The 21379-nt window shown below is 35.4% G+C and overlaps 1 protein-coding gene across 1 annotated transcript; it reads right to left on the bottom strand.

Annotated features, from left to right (window-relative positions):
• Positions 1-766: 766 nt before the first annotated feature.
• On the bottom strand, positions 767-19438 carry LOC131943871 (integrator complex subunit 5). The gene is made up of 23 exons (XM_059304172.1): positions 19369-19438; positions 17906-18113; positions 17200-17309; positions 16533-16687; positions 16058-16150; positions 15419-15623; positions 14584-14701; positions 13327-13402; positions 12829-12920; positions 12588-12649; positions 12023-12162; positions 11444-11552; positions 11121-11359; positions 9447-9652; positions 8718-8839; positions 7067-7279; positions 5494-5637; positions 5021-5154; positions 4354-4424; positions 2721-2869; positions 2500-2604; positions 1251-1293; positions 767-963 (listed from the first exon to the last, which is right to left on the bottom strand). Exons 1-23 carry the CDS (start codon positions 19411-19413, stop codon positions 869-871), a joined length of 2934 nt encoding a protein of 977 aa, XP_059160155.1. The 5' UTR covers positions 19414-19438; the 3' UTR covers positions 767-868.
• Positions 19439-21379: the final 1941 nt, after the last annotated feature.

The following is a 21379-nucleotide window of genomic DNA, read 5'->3' as shown; positions in this document are numbered from 1 at the left end:
AGACATAATTGAAATTGTTGACTTTAAAGATTTACAAGAAACAAGAGAAAAGTACCAAAAAAATAACATTCTTGTGAATGTTATATTACAGTTTAAATTATTATGACTAGATATAAAATGATCTTCTACTAAAGTATCACGTTGGCTGATCCCAGCTACAGCAAATATGTTACCTTGTCATATTCTGTAAAGTTTTTGTGTTATTTGATAAAAAAAAAAATTAAAATCCCATAATTTAAAACTTAGCCTTGATTATTTTAACATTTTATGATATGCCTTAATTCAGTTTTGGATATTTGACATAAACATAAGTAGTGTAGCTTACAATTTTCAACTTGTATTGTACGGTCGGTATGGATAAACTGCTTCAGATTTGTTTTTCTAGACCAGAATCAAAAATATTTTCTTTAGTAGCCCACCTTGGGCATATTTCTATCTACTGTAACTGTTTTTATTTTCAATTTGAGCTTGCTACAAGGAATCTATTACCCACTCTGAAACAATTTACTTATGCCTGCACCTGTGTCAACTTGTTGCAGTATTTCATTATTGTTTGTTTGGAGCCTCATGACACAAAAATTCATCTTTGTTTGACCCCCTTGTATATTTTAACAGTGATCCCCTTTCAACAGTGTTCATCATTTGTTGTTTTGAGTGACAATTTTTCATACACCATAACTATCATTTGTGAATTTGTAAGGACTTTTACATTGTTGTTATGTATACAATAAACCCTGAATTTTTTTTTCAATTTTCTTTTGCAATTTATTTACTAAAAAAATAAATACATTTTATTCAGCAACAGAATAATTTTACAGTAAAATGAAACAATGGGTAGAACACAGAAGCTGTACATATATATTAGGTGTCACATGTTGAAGAACCTAGGGCACAGGTGTCCCATGTGATCAATATTTGCATGTATAATAGATGTGATGACAAACATATGGGAGGCCTCACATGCTGAAAATAGACAACATACATTTCTATTTATATCATGGTTTTCACCACTATGTTATATATTATCTACAACGGTCTTTTACAAATTATTATTGGTAAATTTATACAAGTGCAAAAAATAACGACTTTTAACAATGTTACCATACCGACGGGAATCTTTTCTCACAGTAACCCTAATAGTAATAGTGTGCAGCCAGAGTATACAACACAATCAGAAGTAACATTTTCTGGTAGTTACTTCAAATTTTAAATACAATGACCTTACAAGATAAAAACTTTAAAGTACTTACTTCTACTTTTCATATCTTTCTCTAGTTCTGTTGGTGGTTTTTCCTTGGGAAAAAAAAGAGTAAGCAAGTTATCATACAAATAAAATATATGCAACATCTAAAAACTATTATACATTATGTTGCCATGTTCAATAGACTGCATGGCTACGTTGTAGGTGAAGTGACCACTCCTCCTGGACAGTGGCGCTTTTTAAAAAATAAATTTTAATGTGGGAGTGAGCTCCCCTAAACTTTCTGTCTATTCTTATATTTACAATACAGGTGGGAATGGCACTTCCACTTCCAGTGGAATCCGGCTATAGAAATGTAGGTAAGTTACGGTAGTGATAAAAATGCTAGTTTTTTCCAGAGAACTCAAAAGAGGGAAAAAAGGTTTTAGAATAAGCATTTTTACAAGAATATAATATTAAAAAATTATCGTAATTAATAGTTTTATAAAACTAATATCATATATATGAAAAAACTTTATTTTACTCTAAAATAATAATTAACTTCATGTGTAATTGTAATTTAATGTTTCCCTAATTATCAATTTTTGTATTTTAAGTTTACAATTTAACAAAAATGGAAATGAATTGATTTTTTCAATATGAAGCTAATTCAGTTGCACTCATGTTTTGACTGTAAATTCTGAATCTTCACCAGTAAAGAAAATGCACGTAATTCCATTTGCCCAACCTATAAAGTATAACTTGCCAATTAACGGATAAAAAAATAATTCAGTTGGCTTTTGCGGTTGATGAAATTTCATAATTTTTTTAATTTCGGGATTCAGGGAGTTTTTTACAATTTTTTAAATTTCCAGAAAAATCCGGAGGTTGCACAAATGGTGACACTTGTAATAAGCGGGAGAGAATGACTCAGTATAGTTAAGATCTGTGGTTGGTAGCCCATACCTAGCTGGAGTGATGTAAATAAGAGATGTACAGGTTCTTAAGTGGACTGGCAAAAAGGCACATTTTTTGTGCTTGGTGACTAAGCAAAAACAATGTACATGCTGTCATTTTAAATTGTCACAAAATTGACCAAGGAAATAATGTAATGTGTTTTCTTCTTATAAGTAACTTTATTACACTCAGAAAAAGATGCTACTATCCTGAAAAAGGTCTATAATGTAAGTTTTTTTTCACTTCAGAGAAGTAACTTTAAAAAAAAAAAAATTACACTCCGAAAAAGGTGCTATTATTCTGAAAACGGTCCTAGGGTGAGCAGATATTCCTCCTGCCTCTACCTATTAACACAAACTCACCTTGATATATCTCCATAAACCTAGCAAGAGAAGATAAGCCTCATATGGCGAAACAAAGGGAAACAATTCTGAGATATTTGAAAGTGGAGATGGTATCCATGAACCCTAAAAAAACAAAAAAAAAAACCAAATGATATTCAAATAGCCAGAAAATAGTTTACTTAAACTAAATATTAATTATCATAAATTATCATTTGAAAAGCAGAAGGTGTAGAACTTACCTGAGTTAGACAGTAGACCAACTTGATAGCTGCCTCACACTGTTTGGGACAGTTTCTCATGAATCCTTCTCTAGAAACTTCCAAGTGGTTCATCATGACTGCCATTAGTGATCTCAGCACAGGGGAGAGGTAATACAGGAATACACAGCCTGTAGGGAAATGACATGGGAGGTAATACAGGAATACAGTCTGTAGGGAAATGACATGGGAGGTAATACAGGAATACACAGCCTGTAGGGAAATGACATGGGAGGTAATACAGGAATACACAGCCTGTAGGGAAATGACATGGGAGGTAATACAGGAACACACAGCCTGTAGGGAAATGATATGGGAGGTAATACAGGAATACAGTCTGTAGGGAAATGACATGGGAGGTAATACAGGAATACAGCATGTGGGATATGACATGGGAGGTAATACAGGAACATGCAGCCTGAAGAAAAATGACATGGGAGGTAATACAGGACCACACAGCCTCTAGGGAAATGACATGGGAGGTAATACAGGAACACAGTCTAGTCTTGTTTGGTCTCGTGGCTTTTACTTCAGCCCTGTCTAGTCTTGCTTTCACAGCAGTTAGGGATCATTTGAAGGCTAGGTTGGAATACTTTAGAACATAGGCAATAGTGCAGTTGTGAGTTGAGTTTAGCCCCGTGTGTTTATGGCGAGCCAGACATTTTGCCGAAAGACACTTGCCGTTTGACAAGTGTCCGTTTGGGCAAGTGTCCATTCGGGAAATCTGCCTTTAGGAAAACGGCTTTCGGGCAAGTGTCTTTTGGGAATTTGTCGTAGACCCGTGTTTATGTATGTTTACCCCTAAGGTTGAATGTAGCTATAATAGTATAGTAGGGGAGGTTGTTGCTGGCTGTGAAGTGTGTACAGAGACATGGCAATCAAGTACTGAAAACAGTGCGCCATCTGGTGCTGGATTTATTCCTTACAGCCTTAACAACAGTACCAGATGACTTACCACAATAAGGAATGTGGTGGATGAAGCCTACCCACATATATTGTTAATGAATAAAAAACACGTGGCCACTATAATGTTAAATCAATATAAAGGTGTAATGCAGTAAGGCATTACTGCTGAACATCTGCATTAAGGTGGTATTAGAACACCACCACAAATACATCATACCAGCATGCATAGAAAATGGACTATTATTGACTTTACTTACTGGGGGGGGGGGAAGTTTCCTCCTGACAATAGTGACAATTTATATTGAGAAATGTGATAGTGAGTGGGGGGGGGGGGGGCTATATAGAAATGTTATTTGGCAGCCTTTATGTAAATCTACTTCTAAAAAAAATAAAACAAAATGTTCATTTTCATTAGAATTACATTTGATTACAAGTTAAGTTGGGAGGGGTGAAGGAGAAGACAAGAAATGGGATACTTAGAAATTGGTAATACACTCATTTAGGGATGGGATCATGCAATTTGGGGGTGGGGGTAAGTTAATGAAGAGATTAGAAATTCTACGGCCTGTATTTTGGGTCAGGTTAGGTGAATACAATATTATGGTGAAAACAATCTGACATTTTGACCAAAACAAAATTATCAAGGGAAGCAAAACAAAAACAAATTGTGTACATTTGAGCAATGGAAATAATGTGTGAAAAAACTCACTGGAACTAAACTCTTGGATGACATTCCATAGCACTGGCAGCTCCTCTAGTCGTTTCCATACAAGGGTATCCCTGTCAGATAGGATCCACATCAGTTACATAAAACATTGTTTACATACTGATTCTTTTTTAAATTTTTAAATAGCTCGACTCAGTAGCAAATGTCAGTATTATATGCATAAATGTAACTGCACCCTGAACATAAAAAACTTCAAAGATTTTTATCAGGGAAAGGGTGGGGGAGGAAGGGGGAAGGGGGCTTGCACTATCAACGCTAAAGCTTATCAAACAATTTTTACAGTACTTCAAAGTTTAAAATTAAAAATTTCACAATAAGTAAAATGTGATTTATAAAATGTGTGCCGTGACTTTTACACCAGCCTCCATTAAAATGAATCGGCTGTAGATTTTAAAACCATTTATAAAAATCTTAAATTCAAAATAACCATCTTAAAATTAGATAAATAAGCAACCAATAACTGGTAGAATTGTGACTGAACATGCCTGTGCTCATATGGTCACATCGTAAGTCTCGCCAATGTGTCTAGGCTGATTTCTATTTCATACGTAATGAAGTCCATCTAATAAATTAACATTTTCCTTTTTTTTAAAAATACAAAATTAAATAGAAAAAATAAATTGGTGGAAAAACTAACAGTACCAGATACCTTTCAGTTGTGACCCTGCGGAAGTCAGGATCCTGCCAATGGACGTCGTTATACAGGGAATCTAAAGTTAAGACGTCAACTATCACACAGCCCAGGGTACGAGCTGAGCCCTCACTTATGTTCTGTGTTATGTTCTGAACATAAGAATTAAAAAAAACTTTCAATAGCTGAAACAATAGGGTTGGACTGGTTGGTAGGGCACACAATCCTGAACCAGAAGGTACTGAGTTTTGATATTGTGCTACAATAGATAGGGAGTATCAGAGTCCATCAAGATCTGTGGGATACCTAACTCAAGTTTTATTGATGGGTTGAAATATATGGTTCTTTAGGATTTTAATAGGCCACCATGCCACCCCCACCTCAACAGTGCATTCTCTCAATAATAAAGTTTAACCCAGACCAATAATACATTGCTACAATAATAACGCTTTTTAACATAGAACCAGTTCCAGAATGATATAAAAGCTTACAGTGGGAGGCTGATTTGTTTCCATTGGCTCTTCCTTCTGCCCGTTGGTGCCATCAACAGTAGCAGCTGGAACAGCTTGAGTGAGCTCACGACAGCACAGCCAGAGGGTTTCAGTGAAGGTCAGACAATTTTTAGATACGAGGTGCTGGGAAAATACAACAATTTTTAGATACGAGGTGCTGGGAAAATACAACAATTTTTAGGTACGAGGTGCTGGGAAAATACAACAATTTTTAGGTACGAGGTGCTGGGAAAATACAACAATTTTTAGATACAAGGTGCTGGGAAAATACAACAATTTTTAGGTACGAGGTGCTGGGAAAATAATTTTTTTTACTGATGATGGAGAAATACAATTTTTTTTATAGTTGTTGGACAAATACAACAATTTTTAGATACAAACTGCGGGGAAAATACGTCAAGTTTTTTTACGAGGTGGTGGAAAAATACAACAAATATTTTATATGAGGTGGAAATTAAAATTAAATTATTCTACTGACAGGACTTAAACAAGTAGAAAACATGTGATAATTAAAACAAGTTAATTAAAAAGTCTAGTGACAATTTTAGCGCAATTTCCTTATGTTATCTAAAAATAGCTCTGTCGTAGCGTAAATCAAGAGCAGGGTTAGTAAAACCATTGGTTAGTTATTAAAACGTTTTTTATTAAATAAACCTAACTACTAACTAAACTAAGCACCTTGAAATCAAGAGCAGGGTTATTAAAACCATTGGTTAGTTGAACTTGATTATCAACATGATAATCATTAAGATGATAGATCTCTACTTCCGGCATGTATATACAACCACACCACACGCGTCATCACGTTCAATAGATGCGTCATCGCGTTCCATGGCTGCGCCATCACGTTCAGTAGGCGCGCAAGTTAATTAAAAAAGTCTAGTGACATTTATGCGCAATTTCCATATGTTATCTAAAAATAGCTCTGACGTATAATGATGGGGTGCGTTCAAGCTAGAAGAGCGATCGGTTTGTAGGTGTTTATGTAATTTTAAAATTTGTGACCGAACGAGAGGATATTTTTGAAAACTTTCTTCGGCAATATTGTTCTAAATTATGGCAGGAATCGATTGGTACATGTTTCAAGTCGCTAAGTGGTCTGGTTGCCGAGATATGGGCCAAAAACTGCATTTTTTCGAGGTTTTTTGGCTTTTACGGGAAATACATGAAAGAAACCCGGAATTTTTATGGCCTATGCTCATTCTCGTAACTTGCTTAACATAATTGCTTTTGGAACTAGTCATCGATATTGCTTCATTGAGGAGGAGATACGACTTAAAGCCCGGACACACATTCATCCATTCATTCATTCATCCATCCATCCATTCCCAGAAATGACGAGTTAATAAACGCAATTCTCCAGAATGGAAATTGCGCTAAAAAATGATAATTTAAAGATATTGCCAGTAGTACATGAATATTTGGTAAATTTGTTATTTAGAAAAAAATTACCACTGAGACAGTTTTTTTTTGGCTATTTTGGCTATTAGCAAATGTTAAACCTAATTTAATACAAAAATTAAACTAAACAAATTTTTAAAAAAAATCTAACTTTAGGCAATGGTTTATGTGGGGCCTGCGCCTTCCCAATTTGTCGTATGACACCCCCATGGTAAACGCTGGAGTGGAACCTGGGCAAGGCGATGGACAGACTCTGCTGGCGGTTCTCCTCCAGAAGGGAGACTGTGTCTGTGTTACCACTGGAGGTGCTGGAGTTGATGACGGCTGTCACAGGGCACCTCCCACCAAACAGGTAACAGTTTTCCTGATTTGAGGAAAATATCAAGTTAAAATACTGTTAGTCATGACGGCTGTCACGGCACCTCCCACCAAACAGGTGACAGTTTTCCTGATTGGAGGAAAATATCAGTTAAAATACTGTTAGTCATGACGGCTGTCACAGGGCACCTCCCACCAAACAGGTAGCAGTTTTCCTGATTTGAGGAAAATATCAGTTAAAATACTGTTATCATGACGGCTGTTAAGTGCACCTCCCACCAAACAGGTAGCAGTTTTCCTGATTTGAGGAAAATATCAGTTAAAATACTGTTATCATGACGGCTGTTAAGTGCACCTCCCACCAAACAGGTAACAGTTTTCCTGATTTGAGGAAAATATCAGTTAAAATACTGTTAGTCATGACGGCTGTCACAGGGCACCTCCCACCAAACAGGTGACAGTTTTCCTGATTGGAGGAAAATATCAGTTAAAATACTGTTAGTCATGACGGGTGTTACAGGGCACTCCCACCAAACAGGTGACAGTTTTCCTGATTGGAGGAAAATATCAGTTAAAATACTGTTAGTCATGACGGGTGTTACAGGGCACTCCCACCAAACAGGTGACAGTTTTCCTGATTGGAGGAAAATATCAGTTAAAATACTGTTAGTCATGACGGGTGTTACAGGGCACTCCCACCAAACAGGTGACAGTTTTCCTGATTGGAGGAAAATATCAGTTAAAATACTGTTATCATGACGGCTGTTAAGTGCACCTCCCACCAAACAGGTAACAGTTTTCCTGATTTGAGGAAAATATCAGTTAAAATACTGTGTGTCATGACGGCTGTTAAGTGCACCTCCCACCAAACAGGTAGCAGTTTTCCTGATTTGAGGAAAATATCAGTTAAAATACTATTAGTCATGACGGCTGCCACATCCCACCAAACAAGTGGCAGTTTTCCTGATTTGAGGAAATCAATTAAAATACAGACAGTTGCAAATAAGTAAATAAGTTTATTTTGTTGGTGTGGTTCTGATTTTAAAAAAGCAGGTACAGTAGTTACATCAAGGGTTGGGGTCAGGATAAGGGACATGGCTAGGGTAGCATTAACAGAAAAAACTTAGCCTCAAATAGGGGTTGCAAACATTTTAAGAAGTACTGTTACAGAGATGTGGTATTTATGGGAATATAAGTTTGTATATGGTAAATATAATAATATAAATATGTGTATGTCATTTATGTGTATATGTATGTATATTTAAGGGTATATGTGGATAATATAGTCAATGCATTAGTTTTTCCTCATGTGGGATAGGCAGTTTGTTTTGCTCAACTCTTTTTTTAATTTAGATACATCACAATTTAAACAATTTATCAGTACTCCTTTTTTTTAAACAACACCATTCCAATAACAAGGAAAAAATAATTATTATATTTCAATCAACATTTATTTTCTAAAATTGTTTGTTAAACTTAACTACCTTTTGAACAGCACCCTCAACAAGGTAATGAATAAATAAACTCTTGGTGAAGGGGATACAACTCAGTTGTTCAATACATGACATACAGAGTTCTGTCATCCTGTTTCGTTTTGTCAGGGAACCTGAAAAAAAGAATCCTTCATATCAAGGAAACAGCCAGTCTGTCATCTACATAGACATGTCTATGTATTCATATGTTTATCTAATGTAAGCTCTCAATTAAACATAGATCCAGTTTTGCTTCAGCATTAGCAAGAGATTTGACTAAATAAAACAAACTTAAATAATAATCATAAATTTTAACCTGAATATAAAAAGACGGCTTGGCCAGAGTGGAAAAAAAAAATTGAAAAAAAAATATGTTGAAAGAGGTATTGGTTTTAAATTGAATACTAAAATATTCGGGAAAAAATGGTTTGGAGGGGTAGATAATATGTCTGTAAACGGTTGCACAGTGTCGATGGAGCACAGTAAACTATGCAGTCAAAAAAAAAAATGGCAGCTGACATGAAGTCTCTTACATTTAGGAAAGTAAAGGTGGCTAGGCATAGTGCTATGCACACTGTCTTTATATTCTGAGGTCACAGATACAGGTGAACTCTACTTCATCTGTACCATGGACCACCAGGTTCAGAAGGTAACTTTACTAACCTGTTCTATGAAATGAATTCCAGCAGAACGTAAATTTCTTTGACCTGTATTTTCTGTGATGAGGTAAGAATTTTTTACCTGTACTTTCTATGATGAGATGAAGAGACGAGTAGAAGCAGACAGTGACCACCCCACAGAGCCTGGTCAGGAGGGAGATGCTCAGATCCTGCGGGAACCCCACCATGGTCATCAGACGCAGGGCACACAAGCTGATGTTGGGGTCAGGAGAGAGGAGGAAGTCGCACAGCACAGAGTGGCGTTGTCGCAGGCCTTCAATGATTGTGCTGCAACAATAAAACGTTTGGTTTGAGGTTAGGTTTAAGGAAATTATGCTGTAAGTGTATAAAACATAAACTTGTGTCAGTGGTCATTCTGTATCATCACATCTTTTCCTGTTCATGCCCCCAGACTCATGTTGCAGATAAAGTAGAGTTCATCTGTTTCAATTACTTTGGCATACAAGGGGATGATGTGGTCAGCACTATGCCTAGTTGCCTTTGTTTCCCAACATGAGTCAGGTACCCATCTTAGCTGGGTGGACTCAGGGACTTTATACAGATATGAGCCGGGGATCCTAAAAGCAATGAATTCTATCTCTTGAAATGAATGACATAAAAAATGTGAATATGATTTTGTGACACACAATTAGATTATATTGTGACCATTGTAATTTTTACATCTCTTCATTAAAAATTTGATATTTTTTTTTTCATTTGGGTAAGTCTAATTGACCTTTATGTTAATTTAGCTTGCCCGTCGCAATAGCCTTGGTGGAGTTCGACCATTGATTCAAGTAGTACCCCTGAATCCCTGTGCATGATGCCCAATAAGTACACTGCAGGTGCTGAGGTAGCCACAGGGAAATTGGGATGCCCATCCACACACTACAGTGTTACTTTTAAAAATATTAACACCAGAAACCATTACATGAGGGTGTTTGAATACATAGCGGACAAAGGGAAACAACTAAATATTTTTTTGCAAAATCCTTAGCTAAAAGGGCATTATTTTAAACAGTTTTATAGGAAAAACTTCTGTAGGGTACTCAACAACTTCTGAAAGTTTTTTGGAGATTGGATAAATGGTGTAGTAATTAATTAATGCATTAAAGACAAACTGGTAAACAAAATGGTGCTCTTAATTACTTGTAATTTCATGAATTTTTAAGCAACAAAACTGATATACAAAATGCCAATATTAGTTTTTTTTCAAACCTAACGAATACCTCACTAAAAGTATAATGTAGGCAGCTGGATCTGTGTTCTGACAAAAAAAAAATCTGAACATAAAATTATAATCTTCTTCTTTGTTCTTAATTTTTAGTGTTAGAAGGGATCCCCCTCCAACACAATTAAGCATACATGTATGCTGGTTATGTGCTATTGAGGCCATTCATTCCGATTTCAGCCTGCTTTACTATTTGGATTTGCTTCCATAGCCTTTGTCCAACCAAGAGCAAACTACAAGGCACCAGTTGTTTTATTTTGGAATTGCCTCTCCAAGAAGAGTGGCTGTCCCCAGCTAACTAGCCTCATCTGCCCGATGGTTCGAACTCGAGACTTTTCGGTGTAGCAACCTTGAGCTTTACCAACTCAACCACTCCGACCCCTATAAACTATAACCTAAACTCACCTGCATGAGAAAGCTTTTTTTCTGATCTTCATCTGCTCCACACACACAATCCTCTCCAGGTTCCTTGAGCTTTAACGACTTGACCACGCCGACCCCCTATAAACTATAACCAAAACTCACCTGCAGGAGAAAGCTTTTTTTCTGATCTTCATCTGCTCCACACACACAATCCTCTCCAGGTTCCTGAACGCCTGTAACACATTGATCTCTGGTGCAGCAGAGGAGTGCAGGGGTGTGCTGGGTAGAGGTAAGGATGCGGCCGTTGACTCGAGTTTATTGAAGATCTGAGCAAGAACACACTGTGTGACTGTGGGGATGCCCAATTCAATTCCTTGCTTCAGTCTGTAGAACGCTCCCAGCTAGGAAGGGAGAGAGAAAAGTTGTACAGTGATTATAAAACATAGAGAAGAAAAAAAAAGAAAAAAGATCAGGGGTTGTCTTACTTGCTGTGGAGTCTGGGAGTTGAAGACAACAGCTGCCAGGATAGAGGCTGCGCAGTTCTCTCCTGCCTGTAGGGCTGTATAGGTCAACAGTTTCAACAGCCAGGGTATTCTGAAACAGAAATAGAAATGTTGACCATTTCTGTTATGTATAGTTCAATTTCTTGTACAAAAAAAATTATTTTTTTGTATAAAAATTTCAGGAATCTAGGAATAACTGTTTGGAAATAGCAATATTTGTGTTTGGAAATAGCAATATTTGTGTTGACTTTTATTTAGTAAATCTTCATTAAATTCATTAATAATACAGCTAACTTGACCCTACAAATAGGTATAAAACTATATCAAACACCTTATGTCGATGGAGTTCTATAATGTATATGTAGTTTTAAAAGCTGGCATACCTTTAGTTGCATAAGTTAATGCACTTGTAATTCTAAAATCTAACACACCTGTAATCCCAAAATCTAGTGTACATGTAGTTCTAAACCTGTCATATCTGTATTTTCATATGTTAATGTACCTGTAATTCTAATACCTGTTGTCACAGAAGGTAATCAATTATTCTAAACGCTGACTTACCTGTTTCCACGGCTACTCAACAACAATCCAGGGAGAGCCTCCACTTGTGCAGCTAATCCTGTCAACAACGGCATGTCCCCCATTAATCCATTGCCCTTCTTGGACAATACACCACGTTGTAGTTCAAACAAAAGAATGTGCTAAAGTTTGTAAAAAAAAAATATGAATTATAAGATAGACATATATAAACATATTATTATATATTTTAAAGCACTATACACAAAGAAAAAAATAATTCTTTTGCTATATTAGTAAAAGCATTGGTCACACAAGAAATCTTAACCACACAATAAACAACCAACATTTCCAGCTTATATAAAGATTTCAATCTGATCACATGATAAGTTAAACATTTAAAGGGTTAATACATTCATCAGCTACACTTTCATACAAAATTTGAAAGGAAATCGCTTCAGTAAGAATAGGTTTACAGAGTAACAAAACTGTATCTCAAACATGCGACAAAAGTATCCTGTGTCAACGTCTGTGAAATATTGCTACATAAAACATATAGAAACTACTGGAAGCTACTAAAACAGTACCACAAACTATGAAAAGCTCTTACCATAATTTCTATGCAAGTATCTCTGACTTCTTCTAAGGGCATTTCTCCACCATTGTTATCCTCTGGGAAAGTCACAATCACAATTAATACAAATGATACTGTACCTATCTTAAAAATATTACAGGAAAACTATTGCTGGGGAAAAAAACAACATCTACCTAAATAAACATTTAGATCTATATGATCATTTTCTTTTCAATACGGATTGGAAGAGCGAAAAATTTTCTAAGTTCAATATTACCTTGTGGTATGGCTGTTTGTAGAAGGAAGTTGATCATGTCACATGACCCGACCTTACACTTGGCGATCAGGTGGACAACAAGGTTTAAAAAGCTAAGAGGAGTAGACAAAAGTAGTAGAAAATTGTAACAAATCCACTCACTTTTTATTTGAAATAAACTCATTAGGGGAACATTAGTGGGATTAGGACATTACACCCACTACCTAACCCTGGGTCATTACATCCCCCACCATGCTGAAGAACCCTGAACCTTACCCCAAATCTATAGCTAACCATAACCCCAACATGAATCCTAACCCTAGTTATCTCAAACTGGGCGGGGGGGGGGGGGGGGGGGGGGGGGGGGGGGGGTAATTACTCCAGGGGGTAATGTCTGAAGGTGATGTCCTGCTCTCAACATTAGTCACACAATTATACAAAAGTTGGCAAAATCTACCTGAAATACTAACTGTGAGTGAATGTATCACATTTTAAGAAAATCAGCCTGTGTTAACCTACCTGTTGTAATCAGATGGAGCAGCGCGCTTCCAGTGTGTAAACTGTCTGTGTAGCTTGTTGACTACAGCAGGACTCACTGAAATAAGAGAAAGGTAAGGTAGGACAAAAGTGTAAACTGTGTAGGACAAAAGTGTAAACTGTCTGTGTAGTTTGTTGACTACAGCAGGACTCACTGAAATAAGAGAAAGGCTGGGTAGGACAAAAGTGTAAACTGTCTGTGTAGCTTGTTGACTACAGCAGGACTCACTGAAATAAGAGAAAGGTAGGGTAGGACAAAAGTGTAAACTGTCTGTGTAGCTTGTTGACTACAGCAGGACTCACTGAAATAAGAGAAAGGCTGGGTAGGACAAAAGTGTAAACTGTCTGTGTAGCTTGTTGACTACAGCAGGACTCACTGAAATAAGAGAAAGGTAGGGTAGGACAAAAGTGTAAACTGTCTGTGTAGCTTGTTGACTACAGCAGGACTCACTGAAATAAGAGAAAGGCTGGGTAGGACAAAAGTGTAAACTGTCTGTGTAGCTTGTTGACTACAGCAGGACTCACTGAAATAAGAGAAAGGTAGGGTAGGACAAAAGTGTAAACTGTCTGTGTAGCTTGTTGACTACAGCAGGACTCACTGAAATAAGAGAAAGGCTGGGTAGGACAAAAGTGTAAACTGTCTGTGTAGCTTGTTGACTACAGCAGGACTCACTGAAATAAGGGAAAGGTAGGGTAGGACAAAAGTGTAAACTGTCAGGGTAGGACAAAAGTGTAAACTGTCAGGGTAGGACAAAAGTGTAAACTGTCTGTGTAGCTTATTGACTACAGCAGGACTCACTGAAATAAGAGAAAGGCTGGGTAGATCAAAATTCAATGATTTTTCAACATTATCAATTGATTTGTTTCTCTGTATTTCGAACAAGTATTATTTTTTAAGTTAAGAAAAAATTTCATATGTTGATGTTAAATAGATTCAACAAATAAAAAAGCTTTGAAAATCCAGTAACAAACTTAAAAAAGTAAGGAGTAAATACTAATGTGTCAAACACTGCCTACATGAACTGATTAAGAGCACTGATAAAAAAAATCTGGGATAACAACTGACAAGCCAAAATGTACAGACAGCAACTAAATTTGAAGTCAAGATTTTCAGAAATATGTCAGAAAAGACAGTGAAATATCTGGAGTGACATAGATACCAAGTCACAACTTACAGAATCGCCAGTCAAAGCTTACAGATACCAAGTAAAACTCTACAGATACCAAGCCAAAACTTACAGACGGCAACTAAATCCGAAGTCAATATTTGCAGTAACATGTCAGACATGGAGGCCAACTGAAGAAGGAAGGGCAGAGTCGTCATTCTGTTGCTCTGTGACTCCCCATGAAGGCTCGCCTGTTTATATAAACACATGTCATATAAAAATGTGTTAGAACATTTACACAAGGGGTATACAATATGTGCTAGTACAAACATACATGCTAAAAAAATGTGTTCTTACAAACATACATGGTAAAAAACTTTAGGCTTTTTTCTGTTTTAATTATTCCAGTTTAGGGATCACAGCAAAGTACTAACAAAAATTTGACTGTGTTGTGATTGTCCCTTTTCAGTGAGTGAATTGTTTTCAGTTATCAGTTTTTTTAAAAAGTCTAGTGTTGCCTTGCTGCCCAAGTACTTTATGTGTGAATTGTGACATGTCTTGACTGTTTCTAAGTAGTGGTTTTATATTATTATTATAGAAATGTAGTAGTTTCCTGCATGCTATTGTTCCTACAAATTGTCATACCAGTGTTTTATAGTATACTGTACATATCAATATGCGAAGACAGGGTTATCTTTAAAACAGCAAATAACATTAGTTGCATCACACAGATGATAGATGCAGACATAAAGATTACACAGATAAGTTATTTTCCCTAACTTCAAACAAGGTGTCTGATATCACTAACAGAAGACACAGATACAGATATATAGAAGACACAGATACAGACATATAGATGACACAGATAAGCTATTATCCCTAACCTCAAACAAGGTGTATCGTTTCATACACCTAAAGACAAATACAGATATATAATATAGAAGACACAGATAACTGTGTACACAAACCTCAAACAATGCCATTAGAGCTTTGCGAATGTCTTGGCTGTGTTTAGCAGCCAAATGGCCCAAGATACCAACAACGGAGGCCATTTTGGGAACTTTCATCCTATTATTGGCCATATCCTTATCCAGGCCATCAGAGCTACTGGTACAGTAATCTTTCAAGCCACAGTTGAGAACACGAGTGATGATCGTCCTCGGAAAACACGATCTGTGGATATGTTTGTGATCAGTTATATACATCTTTCATGATTTTGGTGAACAGAAAATGTGTAACAAAAAAACTGTGAAAGGGAATTTTGTGCTTTTTCAATCTAAAATTTAAGATGTTGGCAAAGAGTGACCACATGTACAATGTAACATAATAAAAAATGTTAATAAAAATTCGACATATAAAAGTGTTATACTATAATGAGCTTGTATTGGCATGTTTCTCTATTTCAGCAGCTTTCAGTTGCACAATTTTTGTAACCACAAATTTGTGTCGCAAACATATTTTAAAATGTCTTTGAGAATGTTTTCACAAGCTTAAATTAAAAATAACTATTTAAGATTCTTTTTTTAGAGATTGTTTACACAAATTGACATTAAAAATAAGTTTTGAAAACTCCATATGTTTAAAGATGTATCAAAAGAATGCCTTACCCAATGTGGGCAACAACCCAATCAAAATTTGGAGAGTAGCGAACAGATGCTTCTAGCAAAGCATCAACACACATATCTGGTGCACCACCAACCCTGAATAGATTAAATAATAATTGAACAGATCAATTATAAATTACATGAGGTACGAAAGTCAAACATTAATTTTAACTTGAACACAGTAAATAAAAATAATTATGTCGATATTGATTAAAGAATGAAAGTTGAATGAGTTTCTTCAATCCATTTATTGTGTTTATAAAAATAAGTATTATTTACCATAAAATGGTTTGTAATGGTAAATTTTAAATGGTAATAAAGAGTTAAAGTTGAAGTATCAGATCAACAACAAAGTAATTATAGTTTTATGAGATGCATATTTTGTTTCAAATTTAAATGTTCTAAGTTTAAATTCTCATCCAATTTGTTAAACTGTTTAAACAATGTGAAACAGAAGTAACATGTCAGAGAGGCATACATAGCTGCAAAGCATTCCGTTGTGATTTCTATCAGCATCTTAGCAGGTGGGCAGGCCATCCACATCTGCAGTACCTCATTCAGTGATGTGGAGTGCTGGACTCCTCGTTTGGCTGCGTACTTAGTGCTGACCATACCTAGAAGGGACAACGCCCACTGAAGAAAAACAAACACATATTTAAAGTGCATCTAATGGTAGATAGAAAATTAAACAGGAAATTAATTTTGCTGTAAAATTCCTAAGCTTATAAAAATGGATTAGGCTGGAAAGGAAAAGAATTTATTTTTTTATTGGCATTTAAATTGTTTATTAGAAAACTGGCAAGAATATAATCCCAAAGCACAAGAAACATCATTAGTTTTTGTTTTAAGTTTTTTTTTTGTTAAGTGAAACAACTTCAAACAAGTTCTGATGGGTACGTGACCACACTATCCCTTCATATGCAGAGATCACCTGAAACAGAGGAACTCTACTTCACCTGTCACATGGACCATCAAGTTGGAAAGGATACAACACATTACTTTTACACCATCCAGTACTATATTTAGTTCAATGATCATTGTGCAGAAAGACAAGGAAAGTTATGTTAAAACTGGTACATTGTTGACACTAGGTCAAACTTAAATAGTATATGTAAAAACAACAATAAGTAAACAGTTTAACTCACTGTTGATACAATGGGCGCCCATGCTTCAGCATTTGATTTTATGAAGCTTAGCAAGACTCCAGTGACATCCTGTAATGCTGTTTGCTGACTCCTCAAAATCACCTCAGGGTCTGCAAAGCGATAGAAAAATAATTTGACTCAGGTGTAAAGAGCTGTGGGGTAATGTTAGTTTCTATAGCAATAACATCGGTAAGTATTATGATGTTGTACAATCTAGATTCACATTATATAGCTATTATTTCAATAGTGAAATATTTTGGAACATTATGAAAATAGTTATTAGGTTTCAGTTACACAAACATGTAGTTTATCAAGTTATACAGATTTTCAAAAAAAATTAGATTTGTAGCTGTAAATAATAATATATATTACATTGGTAAAAAGGCATATTCCTTAGCAGTTTCTTTTATTTTTAAAAATGTGCATCAAAATGAATCAACAAGCTTTGTTGATATCAGTTAAAGTTAACATTTGTTCCAATATTATAGAATGCTACTTAGAGAAAACTGAATTAAATATCAAAATTGCTATCAATTTATTTTTTAGTAGTAAACATTTGCAGGACATATCACCAATATTTTCTTACATGGTTAAAGATTGTAAGGAGATGATTCATTTACAGAGTATCACAATTTTTATAAAAAGTCACGAATATAAAAAATCGTATGTAAAATTAAAATAGAAAACGAAAAACAAAAAACTATACCTTGTCCTCCCCATGGTCCTCGTTCTGACAAGCTTAAATTTGTGTTGATGGCATCATCAAAAGACATGGAGTAGTGCTCCAGGACAGCATGGCGAGCAACAGGAACAGTCCGCAGTAAATATAAGGCTGAATGCGAGAGAGCATCATAACTCACTGGGCCACCATTACTTGTCCCTTGGAGAAACTGATTCAGCTGTCTGCGCAAGTCCTACAAGAAAAATATAATGACATTTTTACAGAGAGTTTTTTTAAATGTATCAACCAGTATCAATATAATGTATCAATATAATACTATAGAATAGATAGATCTGTATCTGTGTACTAATATTACTAATTTTCTATTAGTAATATTATACTTTATAAGTTTATACTATAAACTTTATAGTTTATAGATCTACTCTAGTATAAAATACTATCAATATCAAAGATGTCAAAGTAATTAAAAAGAAATTTGGAAAATCATGATATAGCTTCGGTTATTATTCCGGAACTGTACAGCAGTAAAAAACAGTAAAACCATGGCGTAGTCTGTCGAGCCGTTCCGGAAACCACCAGAATTACTGTAAACCACCATTTATTTACTGCCATATTATTTTTAATATACAATGTTTAAAAATGTTTAAGGATTGATTTTAGTTGCATTTTAAATACTGTTTTGCTAATTATTTTGTATTTCTTATTATTTTAAGGGTATGTGCTAATTATTGCTGCTACTAAACATTGTTCTAGTTCTTCTTACTACTTTTAACATTAGTAAATCCAATAGCCTTATTTTACTAACAGAACTAGAGCTAGTTGTCACAAATCTTCTGCAGGTTTTTTCTGTGTTTCTTAAAAAAACATTAATAACTACACTCGACTTTATTAATAATATTTAGATTTAGGTACTAAGTATTGCTAATTTTTTGTGAAATTAAAGGTTAAATTAAGCTAAAACATTAATTTAATGCACTTGACTCTCTTTTTATTTCAACGGTCAAATAAACTATGGTTTACAGTAACGAATGTTACCAAAACTCAACAAACATTATAATTTCCAACGCTATAGGCCTACTATTATACTATCTAAACCTAAATATCGTGATTTTACCAAAAATTTGACATCTTTGATACTTTGAAACTTAGGCCTACTAACTTACTAATAACTTAGTAGGCCTAACTATTAGTAGTATTAGTACACAAATCTAGATCTATCTATTCTATATTTTAATATAGATCTAGAATCTAGATCTAATCATTCTCATGAATTCACCAGATCTCATTCATTTGTTGTCACTGCAAAGTCAAAAAGTAAAAACTAAAAAATTATTATTGCGGCAAGAGACCGCCGTGGATGCCGGATGGACAGAGCAAAAGGAATGACGATGATAAGGGGTTGCAAAGATAAGTTTCATTACATTTTGACTTTGATGTTATTATTAAGCTTTAATCTTTTATATTTAAGTTTTAAAACAGATTCATACCGACGCTGAAGATCCAGTTAAAATATCACCGCTTGCAGTCGCCATTTTGTGGCAAGCTGTCTTTTAGCAGTGGTCTCCCTTTAGTAATCATGTTATTTCCATTTAGTGAAGAGTTACTTGTTGTCATGACATAAAACAGTTGTGTTATGGCAGTCGTTCATTCACGTTAGTTTAGCCTCGACATAACTACTGCAATAGAAACATTAAATTAAAATGTAACTGTTTGTAATTATCAAAGTGGATATATTTATAATTTAAAAAAAATGTTGAAATTGTAATGTAAAGAAATGTTCTTTTTTACATATAAAAAAATTAAACTATAAGCGCAAACTAAAATTCAGCTTTTAATTTTTTTTAAATTTAAAGTTTAAACTTAAAGCTATTTGTAATAGATATATCGCTGCTATTCGTTAGGTATTAACCTAGTTGTGTAGGTATAATAGTAATCGAGTAAGATACGTAATCCATCGTATAGTGGCTATAACCTATTATGAAGCCCAAGTAATGTCATCTTCCATTTATGGATACAAGACTATACTGTAAGTTATAATTTATATATACTTCTTATGTGATTAGCATAAGACCACCCCCTCCCCAAAAGGCATTAAACAGTGGAGGTGTTAAGCGTTAAGAAACTAGATCTACGTACAGGAGTGTGACGTCACTTATGGACAATCTCTTAGTTTGATTTTAGTGATTATATCACTTATGGTACTAAAAACGCAGATGACTCGATTAAATTATATAAAATGGTATAATTTAAGTCGAAATAACCAGCTTTTTTGGTGTTTTCGTCTGATATAGTTGATACTCAATAGCAGTTAAATAAATCGTGATGCAAGGAGGAGCACACTTCCCCTTTAGCTATGATGTAAGATTTTAACACTTAACAAGTAACCTGACAACGTTTTGTGTCTATTTATTTGTAGAAAAGTGCTTGTTTTGTTCACGACTTATTTATCAACAATGGGGCTAAATACTACCAAACTATCATTTTAAAATGAATGCATTTAAATGTGTTACATGGTCCATCATTGAATATAAAGACCATACGTATTTAAATGACAGAGGGCATAAACACTTGCACAACGCAGTAGCGTAGCGAGGGGGGGGGGGGACATATGTCCCCCGGCGCCGACCTTAGGGGGCGCCAAAATGGGTTGGAAAAATAAATTGAAAGGTCGAGAGGGGTGGAAATCGAAAGTTTGAGGGGGGGGGGGGTGCCTCTGGCACAACGTCAGCAAAAACCTAACAGGTATCACTTATACCCTAACGGAATAACTACATTTATTTTAGTCGTTTTAGGTAGATAACACACTTTTCAATACTATAGCTTTAAGTTTTAGTTTCTCCTGTGTAAGTAAAGTTGTACTACACACCGCCAAGGGACACAATAAACGAGTGTGAGTCTCGAGAATAGGTGCCCGCTAGCCAGTTAACGTTGTTTTTACATTGATTAGTAGGCCTACCACTCTCTTATAAATTTAAAAAAAATTATTTTGAATAATTTGCTATTTTTTAGCCTACTCCTACCTACCCCCCCCCCCCCTCTTACCCTTTTCACAGAAAACTTGAATTCCAAATGTTGCCTTGAATATAGGCCTAGTGATTTATTTTGATTTGTAAAGACAATTTTCTTCCCTGTAAACACTACGTAATAATTTTTTTAGCTTTGGCATGTAACGCCCGCATTTCTTTTTAGGCGTACCGCCGGGTGCACCCTCCCTATAGCTGGGACAGACCAAATCCCCCCCCCCCCCCCCACTCTCTCTCTCTGACAAAATAGAAAATACATTACAATTTAAACCAATAAAATGTATTTTAATCATTATCCACCCACCCCCACAAACCCGACCCGGAAGTTTAGAGTGCCCCCCCCCCCCCCCACATCGGCAATGAATTTCTCAAAGAAATCCCGTTGAACACGTTTATTTATCTAAAACACGGCCGTGAAGTTTCGTGTATTCTTTCAATTCTTATCTATTGAATCTAGGTCTAGACAGCCAGTGTG

The sequence above is a fragment of the Physella acuta genome, unplaced genomic scaffold (genome assembly GCF_028476545.2).
Source record: "Physella acuta isolate Inbredline_101_S28 unplaced genomic scaffold, ASM2847654v3 ptg000471l, whole genome shotgun sequence".
Classification (NCBI taxonomy): Eukaryota; Metazoa; Mollusca; class Gastropoda; family Physidae; genus Physella; species Physella acuta.
The sequence above is the reverse complement of the archived record's forward strand: the minus strand, read 5'-3'. Positions and strand labels throughout refer to the sequence as shown.

Coding starts and splice junctions, on each gene's coding strand:
- LOC131943871 (XM_059304172.1), bottom strand. CDS start 19,413: ATGGCGACTGCAAGCGGTGATATTTTAACTGGATCTTCAGCGTCG. Junction 14,702..15,418: donor CTCTAATGGCATTGTTTGAG/GTTTGTGTACAC, acceptor TTATATAAACAG/GCGAGCCTTCATGGGGAGTC. Junction 5,155..5,493: donor AAACAAATCAGCCTCCCACT/GTAAGCTTTTAT, acceptor TCTTATGTTCAG/AACATAACACAGAACATAAG.